The 14583-nt window shown below is 44.7% G+C and overlaps 1 protein-coding gene across 1 annotated transcript in view; it reads right to left on the bottom strand.

The window, feature by feature from the left end:
• Positions 1-1071: 1071 nt before the first annotated feature.
• The window catches only part of MGAT1 (alpha-1,3-mannosyl-glycoprotein 2-beta-N-acetylglucosaminyltransferase), a 39763-nt gene continuing 26251 nt past the window's right edge, over positions 1072-14583 (bottom strand). The window contains exon 3 of the mRNA XM_060239239.1: positions 1072-4366. Coding sequence (XP_060095222.1) covers positions 2945-4291 — 1347 coding nt within the window. The 5' untranslated portion in view covers positions 4292-4366 and the 3' untranslated portion in view covers positions 1072-2944. The remainder of the gene's footprint in view (positions 4367-14583) is intronic.

Raw genomic sequence — 14583 nt, 5'->3', positions numbered from 1 at the left:
AACAGCGGGGAAAAGTGCATGTGACAGAGAAACCCTTCAGGGTTTTACAGAGGGATGGACTGATTCCTTCCTGGAAAGAGGGCAGAGGTGCTGGCAAGGTGAGCTGACGCAGCAGAAGAGAGGCAGCTTTGCTGGCCTCCTCTTACCTGCTCTACTCAGGAATTCTGACTTTGGGCCTGCACCCTTCAGGAGGGAAGGAGGAAGCAGATGGGAGCAGAGCATAATCCCTCTCCAGGCACACCCTCCCAGCAGAATGACACCCACCCCCTCCCTGCTGTCTTTCACAGATGGGAGAGTTCACTGTTGGAGGTGCTCCTTGTGATCGGGATGTACAGCCACACGTGAGAACAGCCTTGGAGTCACTTTCAGTTTTGATGCTGCAGGGCGCCTGACAGAAGTGTCCAGTAGCTGGGATTAAGGGCTGGTGAGAGCACCAGACAGAACATCCAACACACACACTCCTCCTCCTGTTGCATGCTCTAGGAGATCATACCTATTCCTGTACACTCAAAAAACGCAGAAAGGACACAAGGAATCTCCTCCTTGAAGGCTTTCTTTTGCCCTGAAAAGACAACCATCCACATATATGAAGATAAATCCTGCTCCTATATTTTTCCTTTTTCCAAACCGAATCCATTCCAACAACCCCTCATCCAGACGTATTTCTTCACTGAGGTCCAACCTCTAAAATTAAGCCCCCTTTAGAAGTTACACCCTCCTCAACAGCACAACCCCTCCTTCCCTAGCAATTGCAATGCTTGACAGCCATGCAGGTGGGTTGCCAGATCATAGCTGGAAACAAACTAGAGAAATCAAATCCTTCATTGTAATCCCACTCCATCCACCACACACCTCAAGGCACCATATCTCCTCCTCCCACCATCAGTCACAAGAACCAAGAAGTGGAAGGAAGAGCTCCTCTTCCCCCTCAACACACACACACACACACACACTCGCACTCTCTATTCACTGAACCTGATTCACAGGACATTCCTGACTGAAATCCAATTCCAAAGCAGAAACAGCATCTTTTGTCCTCCACTCACCATGGGGACAGGTTTTTTTAAAAAAAAAGAAAAAGAAGAGACAAAAGCAATACAGCATCCAAACAAAATATTGCCCTTTGGTGTGGTCTGAATTTTGGCCAAATGAAGTCTGAAGCCCCATCCCCACACCCACATCTTCAAGTGGCTCTGCAGCAGCTTAACAGCACCTCCTCCTCAAGGCTCGGATGGAGAAGGGGGATTCCACACCACTGACTAAGGCTGGACCCCCCACACTGGAGAGCCCCTTCTGAGGCCCCCGGAATTCTCTCCCGATTCCTCCGACTGATGTGGCGGTGACTAGTTCTAACGCGGCAGCTCCAAAAACTAGTTTCAAGGAAATGCCACCGAGGGGCAAGCGATGCAATCTGGTTTGTTGAGGAAAGAGCACTGTCCTTACAATGGGATTCATTTAGGAAAGAACACTGCCCCCCCCCCCCCATCAAACAGAATTAAGGCAGCCTTGCGGGGGGCGGGACACATCTCCATGCTTACCACCTATTGGAACCATAGTGAGTCAGCCTCTCTGATCACTACACAGCTTTTCTATAATGTGGCTACAGAAGATACTCAGAGCGGACAGACAACCAGAAATCCCACAGGATATAGTCCATCTTCCACTGTAGCAATTCAGACTGCAGATGGTGGGGGGGAGCCTAAATTTGAATACTCTTCCATGTATAACATTTCACACAAACACACACCCCTAGCATGCCGGATGGTGGAGCTAATTCACAGCCCTCTCACCAAACATGCTGGTTCCACACACACATTCATGCTGAGGGGCTTTCAAAAGACATTTAATTTCCAGACCTGCCATATGAAATGCTACAACCCAGGAAGGTTCTGTTTGTCTGGCCAGCTGACTGGACGTTCCTTTGAGAAGCGCGGAGTGTCAAGTGATGACTGTGCACACCTCAGAACCAGAAAAGAGAATGAAGAGAGAGCTGTAGGAAAAGCAGCTTCCTCTTTCAAAGTGAACCATTTCGACTAAAGCGAACAGGCCTCAGCATGAAGCTCTCCTTGCCCCAGTCTACTTTAACCTCCAGGTGGGAGCGGTCAACATGGCTCACCACTCTAGATTTACTGAATGACACTCCCTTGGCTTTTATCAGTGCCCTCCTCTTCCCCACTGTCCCACCCAAGATGATTAAAGTAGTAATTCAATTGCAAAAGAGGCTAATACAGTCAATACGGATGATCTTTCAAAAGGGGCTTAAAGATCATCAAAAGGAGCTTCCTGCCTTCAAAACCTGCGTTTAAGATGAGAACTAACTGGGTAGCCAAGAGGTGAGGAAGAGGCCCTTGCTTCCTCTCTACAGATCAGGTCTGGACCAACTGTGACCCAGTGAGCAGTGTTGTCAGCCGAGTACGGCAGACAATCACTCGGCCTTCCGCCTTCATGTGCCTGGAACTGCAAACGCAGAAGATGACCTTGGCTACCCAAAGTTGATGGGGCTGCATTCGGTTTGCTGAGTTGCAACTTGCTTGGGCCTGCAATAGCTCTAATGATGCTGGGGAAAACCTCATCAGGTTGATGCTTTGGTTCAGTGTTGGCTTTGACCTCAAATCACCAACTCAGAGAAGCCACCAAGGATCCAACAAGTAAACAGACCGCCACATCAAAATAAAAATTAAAAAAGGAGGATAGGCACTGGAGAGAAAAACCGAGAACACTCAGAATGCTCCACCTTGCCCCCTCAGGTGGGGCATCAGAATATCTCTTAACCACCCATCCCGCCCTATCTGGTATTTTAAGTGCACAAAAACAAGCCTCATCTCTGGAATGCACTCGAATGCCACACAGGAAAAAAAAATACAGAGTTTTCCCTCCCATCCCTCCCCACCTCAAGCACCCCCCTCCCCCTCTAGAGTCCAACATGCTTCAAGATCATCAGCTGCTAACTCCAGCTGGGGTCATAGCCTGTCCAGTCAGAAGGGGGTGCTAAGTAAACACGCCGGCTTTGGTAAAGGAAGCTGACAATGCCCCGGTAGCCGGCGCGAGGCACTCCCGACTTGAGGTCGTCCATGACACCCAAAGCCTTTGCAAAGGCTTTAAAGGAGTCACGAGTGGTATACTGCACTCGGACGGTGCCCAACTCCCGGCGCCGGTTACCCTGCAGCTCTTCCACCCGCAGTTCAGGGGCGCCGTAAACTTGGTCCAGGAATGAGTGGTCGTACTCATCCTTCTTGAGGTAAGAAAGGTCCATCTGGGTGAAAGGCACGAAGTGGTCATTGAGCTTGATAAACTTCAGGTGCTGGTCAAAGAACTGACCGTGGCTCACACCCTTGCGGCCAAAAGTCATGGTGCGCGACACTTCAGGCCTGATGCACGAACGGCCCTGCCGTTGTTCAGGCTGCCGCATCCAATCATCCCAGAAGGCCTTGGGCCACTTGGGCTCCAGCTCGTTCCACAAGTCAGACAGCAGAAGCCAGCCCAAGCCGGGGAAAAAATCGGTACGGTAGAGAAGTTCCGGATGGGCAGCATCGACCATCTGTTCCTTGCCATTATCATTCCAGGCAGACACACACCAAAGGGTTGGGTCAGCCAGCAGGAGAGGAAAAGCTGCCTGGAAGTATTCAAAGAAGTCTGGGGCCACTTCCAGGTCATCTTCCACCACAATGGCTGCTTGGTACTGGAAGGTCCGAAAGACCTGGCTCAGGGCCCAGTGATAGTGCCGGGCAATCTTGTAGTAGCCCTGGAACTTCCGGTGATCGGTGGGCACAGGGATGTCACTCAGGTTGGGCTGCTTGATGTGCATGATAGCATCTCCATAGGAGGCGATGACCCTGGCTGTCTCGTCGTGCCCACAGTCCTGGCTCACAATGATGGGGAACCGCTCCTGCGAGGGACGGTAATGCAGCAGCTTGTCGAGGCAACGGCGGACTGTGCTGCGGTCACAGGCGATTACCAGCACCGGCAATACAGCATCTGGAGAGATTTGAGAGTGACGGGACAAAGGAGCGGCTGTAGAAGGTTGGGCTGATGCAGCAACCGGTGGGTGAAGCCTGGCCTCACTAGCCTTCCGCCTGCTCCAGAGGGCACTGTAGCGGTAGATTTGCTGCAAAAGGTCCTTCTGGCGTTCTAGCTCTGATTCAGCGTCCTGAGCCAGACGGATTACTTCCTCGGTGAGATGGCTGTGGTCTGAGAGAGACTGAGGCCGGGTCCACAAGAAGAACAGGATCAGGGCATTCCAAGCCACAAAAAGCACCACGCCCCAGAGAACCAGACTGCTTTTCTTCAGCATCCTTCACAGGCGCAGGCCTCCACGCTGTCTTCTTGGGCTCTCCCCTCTTATGGGTATCACACTGCCACCACGCACCTGCAGAAAGGGTGGTACAGTAAGGCAGTGTTAGAAGAAATCTCACTGATAAATAGTCTTATCTGCTTTCCTCCCTTTCCCAATCTGTAAGGAAGTTACATAAACCCTCTCATCTTCCATGGTTTGTCTGAAGTCCCAAAACAGGCCTGGGTTTTGCTACAGAATATGCCCAAAGCTCTTAGAGTCAATACAATTCTTCCTTAAGTGGGAGAGACCTATGAGACCTTCTCTTTGAGGTCCCAGAAATGTTAAGGGGAACCCCAAACTGCAGCTATGCAGTGTTGCTACGGGGGCTTGTTACCCTCCAAAACAGTAAGTCCATTGCCTTTTACTCTATATAACCACACCACCTATTTAAGAAGCGTTAAGAGAAACCAAAACCATGGTGTAACCAATAAGAGCAGCCTACAGCACTGAAAAGCATTCCATGAACAGTCTCCTACTCAAAGGCTGTGACCAACTGATGAATTACCTTTGCATTACTGGAAATGTTAACTGCAGAAAACACTTTGGCCATTTTTCCACATCATATAAAACAACAGCCTTGTGAACACATCCTCAATGATTTCTATCACCATGGCTACCTTATTTACTGGAAGGGAAGGGAAGGGAAAAAGGGGAAAGGGAAAGGAAAGGAGGCACTAACTTCTGCAAGATCTGTTCAGCTGGTCTTAACTGCAACAGGTAAGCAGACAAGTGGCCATTTGCATACCTGAGATACAGAAAACAATGTGCAGCCAGCACATATTATGTAAGTAACTATTCTAAAATAAGAAAAAAAAATCTGAACTTAGCTGTGAAAAACACAAACACAGGCATGCAAAATAGTACTAATCAAGTCTACATTTAGTTTTTGACACAGTATTATACCTAACTGGGAAGTGAAAATCTGCAAAAGACAGAACAGGTCAAAGAACTGGCAGAAGTTAGATAGATGGCATTATCTCCCTCTAAGCTGTGGAGTCTTGTGAGCAAAAATTCTGCTTTGTGAGCTACTGGCGTTAGTTGTGAGCTACTGCATAAATTAGTTTGCTCTGTGACCATTTTTCCTGAGCTAAGACAAAAATATGTCATTTGGAGGCTAAAAAACTGTGAGCTAACTCAGACTAACTCAGCTTAGAGGGGACACTGGGAGACAAGGCTTTCTCTTAACTGAGGTACCTTACCTATCTAACTCTTCTTTCAGGCACTAGGTCAAAACATCTCTTTTTACCAGTTTGGTGTAGTGGTTAAGTGTGCGGACTCTTATCTGGGAGAACCGGGTTTGATTCCCCACTCCTCCAGTTGCACCTGCTGAATTGGCCTTGGGTCAGCCATAGCTCTGGCAGAGGTTGTCCTTGAAAGGGCAGCTATTGTGAGAGCCCTCTCCAGCCCCACCCACCTCACAGGGTGTCTGTTGTGGGGGAGGAAGATAAAGGAGATTGTGAGCCGCTCTGAGACTCTTCGGAGTGGAGGGCGGGACATAAATCCAATATATTCTTCTTCTTCTTCTTCTTACCCAGGGTTTTAACTGAGGGCCCCTCCATCTTTAAGCCATTTTAATGGAGGGCTGATTTATGACTCACCATTTTAAGCTGCAGAACACTGTTAGGATGCCCTGGCTCACTTGCATGCTGTCATTTAAAGATTTTACTGTATTGTTTTACTTGTGAGTCTCCTTGAAGTGGCATATACATTTTGTAAAAAATTTTTTAAAGTCCACAGTGCAATCAATACAAGATGCAGCAATAACTCAACATTTTATTCTCCCCATCCCCGCAATTAACAATGTTTATGAAGCTGGGGGAAGGGAAAAAAAATTAGCCTCTAAGTTAAAACAAACAAGAACAACAAGTATTGGCAGACAATATTAGCAACTGACATCAAGGGTGCTTAATTTTGTACCTTGCTCGTCTTATGTAGCCTACATCCAAAAGAGGCTGATTCTGTCCTGAAGGGAAAGTAGTGAGCAAAGGCTTCTTCATCGCTTCTTTCACTACCCCAAAGGGGTATGAAAGCAACATTTCCAGAAATGTTATTTTTTTTGTGGGGGGGGGGGAGGAGTGCAGGATGGGGAAATTTTAGCATGTAGAAATGGCAGGGAAAGCCTCCAGTCAAGTTCCAATTACTACTATGAAAGTACTGTTCTGATTCATTCAGCTTTTTCTTTCTTCTTTTTTTTTTGGGGGGGGGTTGCTTTTTAAACCCACAGTAATCTCCTAAGGATGGGGGAGAGATACCACTCTCTCCAGCTTTCAAGGACCATTCCCAGCCAAATAATGCAGAATAAGCACTGTCAAGATGGCTGCTATGTCGTCGGGGCAAACAGATCCAAGGTAACATGCCCTTTCTCCTCAAAAGCCAATGTTTGCCTTTAACTCCTCCCTACACTGCTCTCCATTGTATCTGAACACCATGAAGATCTTTGCCATCTGTCCAGAAAACCTTAACTTCAAGAACGAAGGGAGCAACTTGTGCCATCATAGGAAAGCCAAGCCATGCTGCTGTCATTTGACTAATTCATCTGAAGGACAAAATATTAACAGTTCCTCTTTCAGTCTTTTTTTTTTTTAAAGAGCACAACTAATGTCCTGAGGGAATCACAAAAACCTAACAGAACAGAGCCTGGCATCGGCTGGCACAATGCCTAACCCAACAATGCCAGGCTGTGGCTACAGGGCAGCTGCTAAAAACCAAGATGGGTCAAAGCCAAGACTTGCATTCAGTCTGGCGTGTGTCATCCTTGCCCTTCTGCTAAACTAATTCTCTCAGCATTGACCAACACATGCACTGAAATGGTGTGGGATGTTACTTGACAGAAACCATTGTTGGTTTGGGGGTTGGGAAGCCTACATGACAAGACTTAAGATGAGCTCAACTATTGGGTTTGTTTATTTTTACAACCACTCTGAAGCAGATCCCTCTGATTCCCAGCCCTTTGTTTACCCTACAGTTCATTTCCCCCTCCCCAAAATAACTCAAGCTCAGTGCCAAGAAAAAGCTGAATGTGGCAAACTATCTAAACAGAGCAACTAAAATATGCTTGTTGCCGATATTTAGGATTTTTTAAATCAGTTTAGTTGCTGGACTAGTTGAAGCATCACTTAATTAATGGGCGGGAACATTTTAATCACTAGGACCATATTTTAATTGGTATGGTTGTGAGTTCAGGGCATGCTTGTCCATGCCTGAAGCTACTGGTCCTAGCACGCATGAAAGAAAACAGGGCCAGGGAAGACCAGCAAAGAACTGAAGTCTAGGGCAAGCGCTACTTGGAGATCAGTTGCAATAAAAGTTGGACAGTGATAGTTACGTGTGTGTGTGTGTGTGTGTGTGTGTGTGTAAAGTCAGCCAGCTAATTTTCTGCAGCATCAATTTGCATAAAATTTGCAGCAGCAATAGCTACAAGAGCTTTAAGTGATTTCCAACTCTGGAAGTGATTTTACTTCTTTGTTATGGCATGGGGAACTGTGGCTTGTTCACAACTATGAGAAGACTGAAAACACTGGCAAAATCTGAAAGGCCAGGGGGAGAAAGTGGGAAAATATTGGGGGGTGGGGGGTGGGTGGGTGGATTTCCTTGGTTTCCCCCCCTCTCAAGGATATTTTCCAGTTTTTCCAAAGGAGTGCACTAAAAAACTCCTGTGATTTTTTTTTTTTTAAGAATAAGTGAAAATGCTTCTCCAGGCATGAGTGTTAAAATCCAAGATGTATATTTAGAAGTATGAGGATGTCTCTCTGGGGAAAAAACTCTTATACGATAGACACATACTACATTGTGGCCCTTTCTTGCAAGCCCAGGGAAATGCTGTTTGCCACTTTGGGGTCAGGCAGTAATTTTTCTCCAGTCCAGTTTTGCCTGAAGTTGTCTTTAAAAAAAAAAAAAAAAGCCATCTTCTGGATGTGGAGCAGGTATTACTGTGTGTGTGTGGGTGGGGGGAGTTTCCTGCATTGTGCAGACGGGGTTGGACTAGATGAGCCTGGAGATCCCTTCCAAATCTACAGTTCTAAGGTATTCTTTTGTTTACATCATTTCGGCAACAATGATAATGTATTCTCATTAAAATACTCTAGCATCGCAACTTTTTATTCAGTGTTTTCAATGTTATAAAGTTTAGCTGAATATCAAAACATGCAGGAGGTCCTACCTACTGAGATTGAGTTTTTGTACAAATTACTTTCATTCCTTATGTTATGGCAGAATTTGTTTTCTCCCTTCACATTTTTCCTCCCTCAGACAGCAAAAATTAAATAAATGTTCTACAGTAGCAGAACATGCAGCAATCTGCAACTCCCTCTCGAGTATTGAGTATACTTGCAATTTTTCTTATAGAAAACAGAAGTATTTATACTTTTAAATTTCATAAATATACCAAAGAGTATAATTTTGTATGCTAAATTGTAAATGATGCATTTTATGCTGCTAAACTAGTAGAAGTAGTTTAGGTTTAGAAGCACAGACAGCTTCAAGAGGGGACTGGACAAGCATATGGAGCAGAGGTCCATCAATAGCTATTAGCCATGGCGTATTGTTGGAACTCTCTATCTGGGGCAGTGATGCTCTATATTCTTGGTGCTTGGGGGGGCGGTGGGCACAGTGGGAGGACTTCCAGTGTCCTGGCCCTACTGGTGGACCTCCTGATGGCACTTGGGGTTTTTTTGGCCACTGTGTGACACAGTGTTGGACTGGATGGGTCATTGGCCTGATCCAACATGGCTTTTCTTATGTTTTTCTGTAGGAAAGTATTTTCATATATTTTTAATTTCTCCCCTACATTTCCATTTTTCCTAGGAAAAAAGTTCCCCCTCCCCCCCGTCAAGAGTCATCTCCTCTGTATTCCTCTTGCCATGTTTTGTACTATAACCAATCTGCTTAAGTGCATTCTTGCTTTGCTCATCCTTGCTGTGTGCTTATCTTGGGAATGTATTAAGTAAGCTGTTTCCACAGACTTCAAGGTCAGATGCTGGGGGAAGCTTAGATTAGATACCTGGACTCTAAACTAGGGGTGGACTCCAAAGGAAGGTGGGAGGGGGTCCCGCCAAAACCCTGGTTCCCTCTATTTGATTTGCTGCGCTTGCAACTGAATTGTAATGGTTGGAGCAAGGGGTTAAAAGGAGAGTCTCTGGGCTAAGACGTTAGTCTTAGCAAAGATGGTATACTGCCTATGATCCTTATGATGCTTATGGAATAAACTGCTGAATCATTGGACTGTGTTATTCCTTGACTCGAGGTCCTGACACCCCCCTCCCCTCCGACGAGTCTTCAAAATTTTACATCCCTAAATATAACTCTAATTATCACAATTTCTCTATAACGGTTTTTAAGAAGATGTACACAGGAGAAGAATATAGTTATGGTTCAACAGAGCCCAATTTTACGCCACCTGTTCATTTATGGAATGCTTGGATAGTCTAAAAATCTTCTCACACCCCTCCTAACTACACAACTGATCCCTAGTTGCAGATCCCATTTCTTCCTTAGATATTAATCCTCAATCCTCTTACCTCCTTGACTGCCCTCTTGCCCCTGCTGCTTAGCATCTGAATCAGTAGAATTCTTAATCCTCCCACTCGCAGGGAGGATCTCCACTATATATTTAACAGTGCAGTTCTACATAGACTTCACAGGCAGAGATTAGAGCAAAGTTAGTCATTTCAAGGCCTTAGCACCCAACAGACACTGTACTCAACCAGCAGATAGCTGCAGCCTTGCCTACAGCAGACTCTAATTTGGGACAGTTCACTAATACCCACATACCAGTTATTGTAAAGGGTTCGACACAGCCATCTTCAGGCTGAAGCAAAAATTCTAGATGGGTAGCAATGTGTTAAGTTGCTGTGACAAAATGGGTCTTGTGGCATCTTGAAGACCAGTCAGTTCTACATCTGATGTTCTCCCCAAATCCAAAATGTTGATTTCTCATATTATTTGCAGCACAGCTGAGCATATGAAACACTTTAACATTCACACACACTTGTTAATTAATCAGGGAAAATATGCAATAACAATTGTATAACACTGAAGTATATATGGTGCAGCATAGTGGCTAAGAGCTAAAAATCAGTCCCTAGTTTCTATCTCTGACATGAGCCCTCTAGGTAGCCTCAGGAAAGGCACACTCTCTCACTAAAATGTGGCAATAACACTGTTGACCTATCTTGCAAGGGTGCTGTAACAAGGCAAAATATGTGACATTCTCTGAACATCTGAATGCAGACCATGCATGCCAAAATAATCTTACTTTAACAGTTTACTGTACTGGCTATGGAACTGTATAAAATGTTCACAGACGAAATTGTCTTGTATTAGCTGATCAAGGTCGGTAGTGGCTATTCTGACTGGCAATGACTCTACAAAGTCTCAGGTCAAACTATTTCACATCACCTGCTATTCAGTTCTTTTAACTGGAGATAGAAATTGAACCTAGGACCTTCTACATGTAAATCAGATGACTGAGCTACAGTTCTTCCCTTTCACACTGGAAGGTAAGTTGACTTCAAGCTCCATACTTTGAATAAAACTTTGTTTGTCCTAAAGGTGCCACTGGACTCTAACTTTGTTCTATTGCTTTAGACCAACCTGGATATATTTCCCCACTAAGCCTCACTTCTATACATTCACTGCAGATGGGAGGGTGGGGGAGAGGGTACACCAACACTACAAGATGCCTCCTAGTCTGCTGCCCTGTACTCTGAAGCAGACTAGGATGCAGTATAAGGCTTAAAATAGTCCCAAGAACAAAGAACTCAACCGGTACCTGTTTTTCCTTTGGTCTCAGATTTAACTTTGCTAGAGTCCAGCTTCTTAAAGGACAGGACAAATGACTTTAGTATTTTATATATATATATATTTTTACTACATACTGATTTTTCTGTATTCATGCTTGAAGCCATTCAAAACATTATAAAACTCATTAAAGCAACCCAACATAAACCCAAAATTAAGAACTTCAGGAAAAATACAGAAGACCAGAATGCTAACATACCAACTTGTCAATAGAGGACATCTCCTAATGATAGAAAGAACACAAACCGAAAAAGGTGACAGCTTGGTGTCTGAAGATGATCATTAATGGGACAGGTGAAGAGCAGGAGCAAGGATATTTCACAGCTTGGGTGCCACTACAGAAAAGGCCTTACCCTTAGTGCTCACTCACATTACTTCTGAAGGCAGATGACCCAAAGCAGAGCATGTGATGAAAAGCACAGCATATGGGCAGAAGCAAATGGGAGCAGGCGGTCCTTCAAATACTTTTGTTAATACTGGCATGAACACATGAAGCTGCCTTATACTGAATCAGACCCTTGGTCCTTCAAGATCAGTACTGTCTACTCAGACTGGCAGCAACTGTCCAGAATTTCAGACAGAGGTCTTTCACCTCACCCTCCCACCTCTGGTCCTTTTAACTGGAGATGCCAGGAAAGTAGAACCACTGATTAAAGGTAGGATCGCCACGGTTGAGGAAAATGAACCACATGCTTGGGTATCTGTACCCATCTATCCTGCTAAGCAGAGAATTCCTGCTAAATCAATCTGACTCTTTAAATCTAGGGCACCTAACATGCCTTGCAGGCCAAATGCAACTTGACTTACAGTCTTTACCATTTTTTAACCTAATTAGCCAGCACACCTGATCTACCACCTGTCTACCCCTACTGTTGTGACAAAAAGGAAAGTAAGGATGAATAAAGCCTGCAGCGCACTTAACTCATGTTTGAGTCATGTAAAATGCTCATACATCAAGCGTGGGCCCTTTCAACTCTGACATTCAGGGGTGGCAGGTGTGTTAGGACAAAAGAGACCCACCAAGCTCAGTTCATTGTCTCCTTTGCAGTAAAAGTAAAACAAGGACCTTACTGAATTCATTACCAGTGTAGGACTTGCAGGCTGTCCGCTCCCTCCTTACTCAGTCAACCCCACATTACAGAGCAAAATGCTAACAGCAGTCATGAACCATCAAAGGCGACTCAAGCTCTGTATGCTGGAAATCACAGGATCAATCCCGAGCGGGAAACTGAGCTTTTTGTTACAGAAAAGGAGACTAAATAATATTGCCTCTTCTGCCAGAAGATTATTTCTGTTGCTGAGAAATACAATATTAAAGGCCATTATGTCTCAAATCACAATGAAACTGAGAAGAGATTTCCACAAATCTAAGGAAAGAAAGCAGGAGATATTTGGCTGAGAACGCTGAACAGCAATTGAAAGAGGAACTGAAGTGCTTCCTGGCATTTAGTGTTGCAGTTAATGAACTCACAGACATGAGAGACACATCATAGTTCTCCATTTGGGTTAGACTGGTCACTGAAAACTTTGAAGTGCAGGAAGAATTACTACCTTTGTCCCTGCTTAAAGATTGCAGAAAGGCCCTGATACACTGGCATTTGCCAGGAGGGAATTTGAGAAGATTGAATTAAATATGGAAAAACTGAGTTTACTTGCCAAAGACGGGGGCACCTACAGTGCAAGGAAAAACAGAAGGTTTCAGCAGTTTGTTCAAGGCAGAAGAGAAGGTTAGTGTGCCCCCCTTCCACTGCATCATTCATCAGGCAAGTTTGTGCTATAAACTTGCAGGTCAGGTTCATTGCATGATGTGATGGAAAAAGTGATCAAAATTGAGGATTTTCTCCTTGTTTGTGCCCTTAACCAATGCCAGCTGATGGAATATTTGGAAGAAGGTAAAATGGAGTACAGAGTTTTAGTGTACTTTAATGCAGTCAGATAACTAAGTTGTGGAAACTTTTTAAATGATAACTATATACAATACATAAAAGAGATTTACTGAGCTGCTTTCTCAGATCAAGTACTGTTTTGGAATTGAAGAGGTCTGAGATTTCCAACTTCTCAAACCTCCAATGACTCAAAAGACTGTTTTTTTACAGGGCAGTGATGCTCTGTATTCTTGGTACTTGTGGGGCCATGATTGGGAGGGCTACTGGAGTTCTGGTCCTGCTGGTGGACCTCCTGATGACACCTGGGTTTAGGCTGTGAGACACAGAGTGTTGAACTGGATGAGCCACTGGTCTGCTCCAACATGGCTTTTCTTATGATTGGGCACGGCATCTGAACACCACAAAACTTGAAAGAAGGGGAGGGGAAACAAGTGGCTACTTGCTGATCTGTCCAAGGAAGTGCAAGTATTCAGACTCAAACTGCATATCTGGATTCAGCAGATAGCCACTGGAGACTCCATTTCTCCTTGCTGAATTGTCCTGAGCTCAATGGAATCAGGCTTCCATGAGATTCAATCGGCTTAGAAAGGTACAACACTATTTAGGATTGCACTGTAAAATTCACTTCGTTCCACCTATCATTTTTTCAGTTTCTTTTAAAGCTCCAGCCTAAAGGGTGTGTTAGCAAAGGAAATCCCCTAACAAGCAGCATCTATTGAATAAATAACAGCTGACATTTTGAGTCAACAACAGCTTAACAAAAGAAAGGCCCCCCCCCCCCCCCCCCACAACTGCCAGTCAGGAACAAGCTACTTTATCTCCAGTACAGCAATACCAATGTTTGTTTTTTCTGCTTCAAGTGTTTCAAGTTGAACTTGTTTGGCAGTTACTATTTTGCCTCTCAGCTTAAGAGAACCCACTCAGACCACTAAAGACAGACTCAAATGTATGAAATACTTACGCTCTTCAAGTAAACATGCTTCAAGATGAGACAACCAGTCAAGCTTCCAGAGTCGAGGGGGCTTTTAGAGTTTCTTCCCTGAAAGGGATAGTGATGCTGTGTATTCTTGGTGCTTGGGAGGGGTGATAGTGTGAGGACTTCTAGTGTCCTGGCCCCACTGAAGGACCTCCTGATGGCACCTGGTTTTTTGGCCACTGTGTGAAACAGAGTGTTGGACTGGATGGGCCATTGGCCACATTCATCGTGGCTTCTCTTATGTTCTTAATTAAGACCCATTTGTACGGAAGAGTCACAGGAGCAGCTGCTTACACACTCCAAGATGGGAAGCTGGGCCTATTAACAGTAACTAATGGTAATAAATTCTAGGCTTTAATGATAACTATATATAACACATAAACATTTTCAAACATTGTATATATGTATTTTAAATATCTATGTTAAATGTTCCATATTTACCCTGATGCTGATTGCCCTTGTTACGAATCAGTTATGGGTTTGTATAACATATATATCTTCCCCTTCCCCTTGTTTCCCTGTATCCCTATCTAAATTCAACATGTTAAAAATTATATTTAAAAAAAATCAGAACCTGGGCCAATGGGCCC

This window comes from Heteronotia binoei, chromosome 5 (assembly GCF_032191835.1).
Source record: "Heteronotia binoei isolate CCM8104 ecotype False Entrance Well chromosome 5, APGP_CSIRO_Hbin_v1, whole genome shotgun sequence".
Lineage (NCBI taxonomy): Eukaryota > Metazoa > Chordata > Lepidosauria > Squamata > Gekkonidae > Heteronotia > Heteronotia binoei.
Note: the sequence above shows the minus strand (reverse complement) of the source record. Positions and strands in the feature narration are given on the sequence as shown.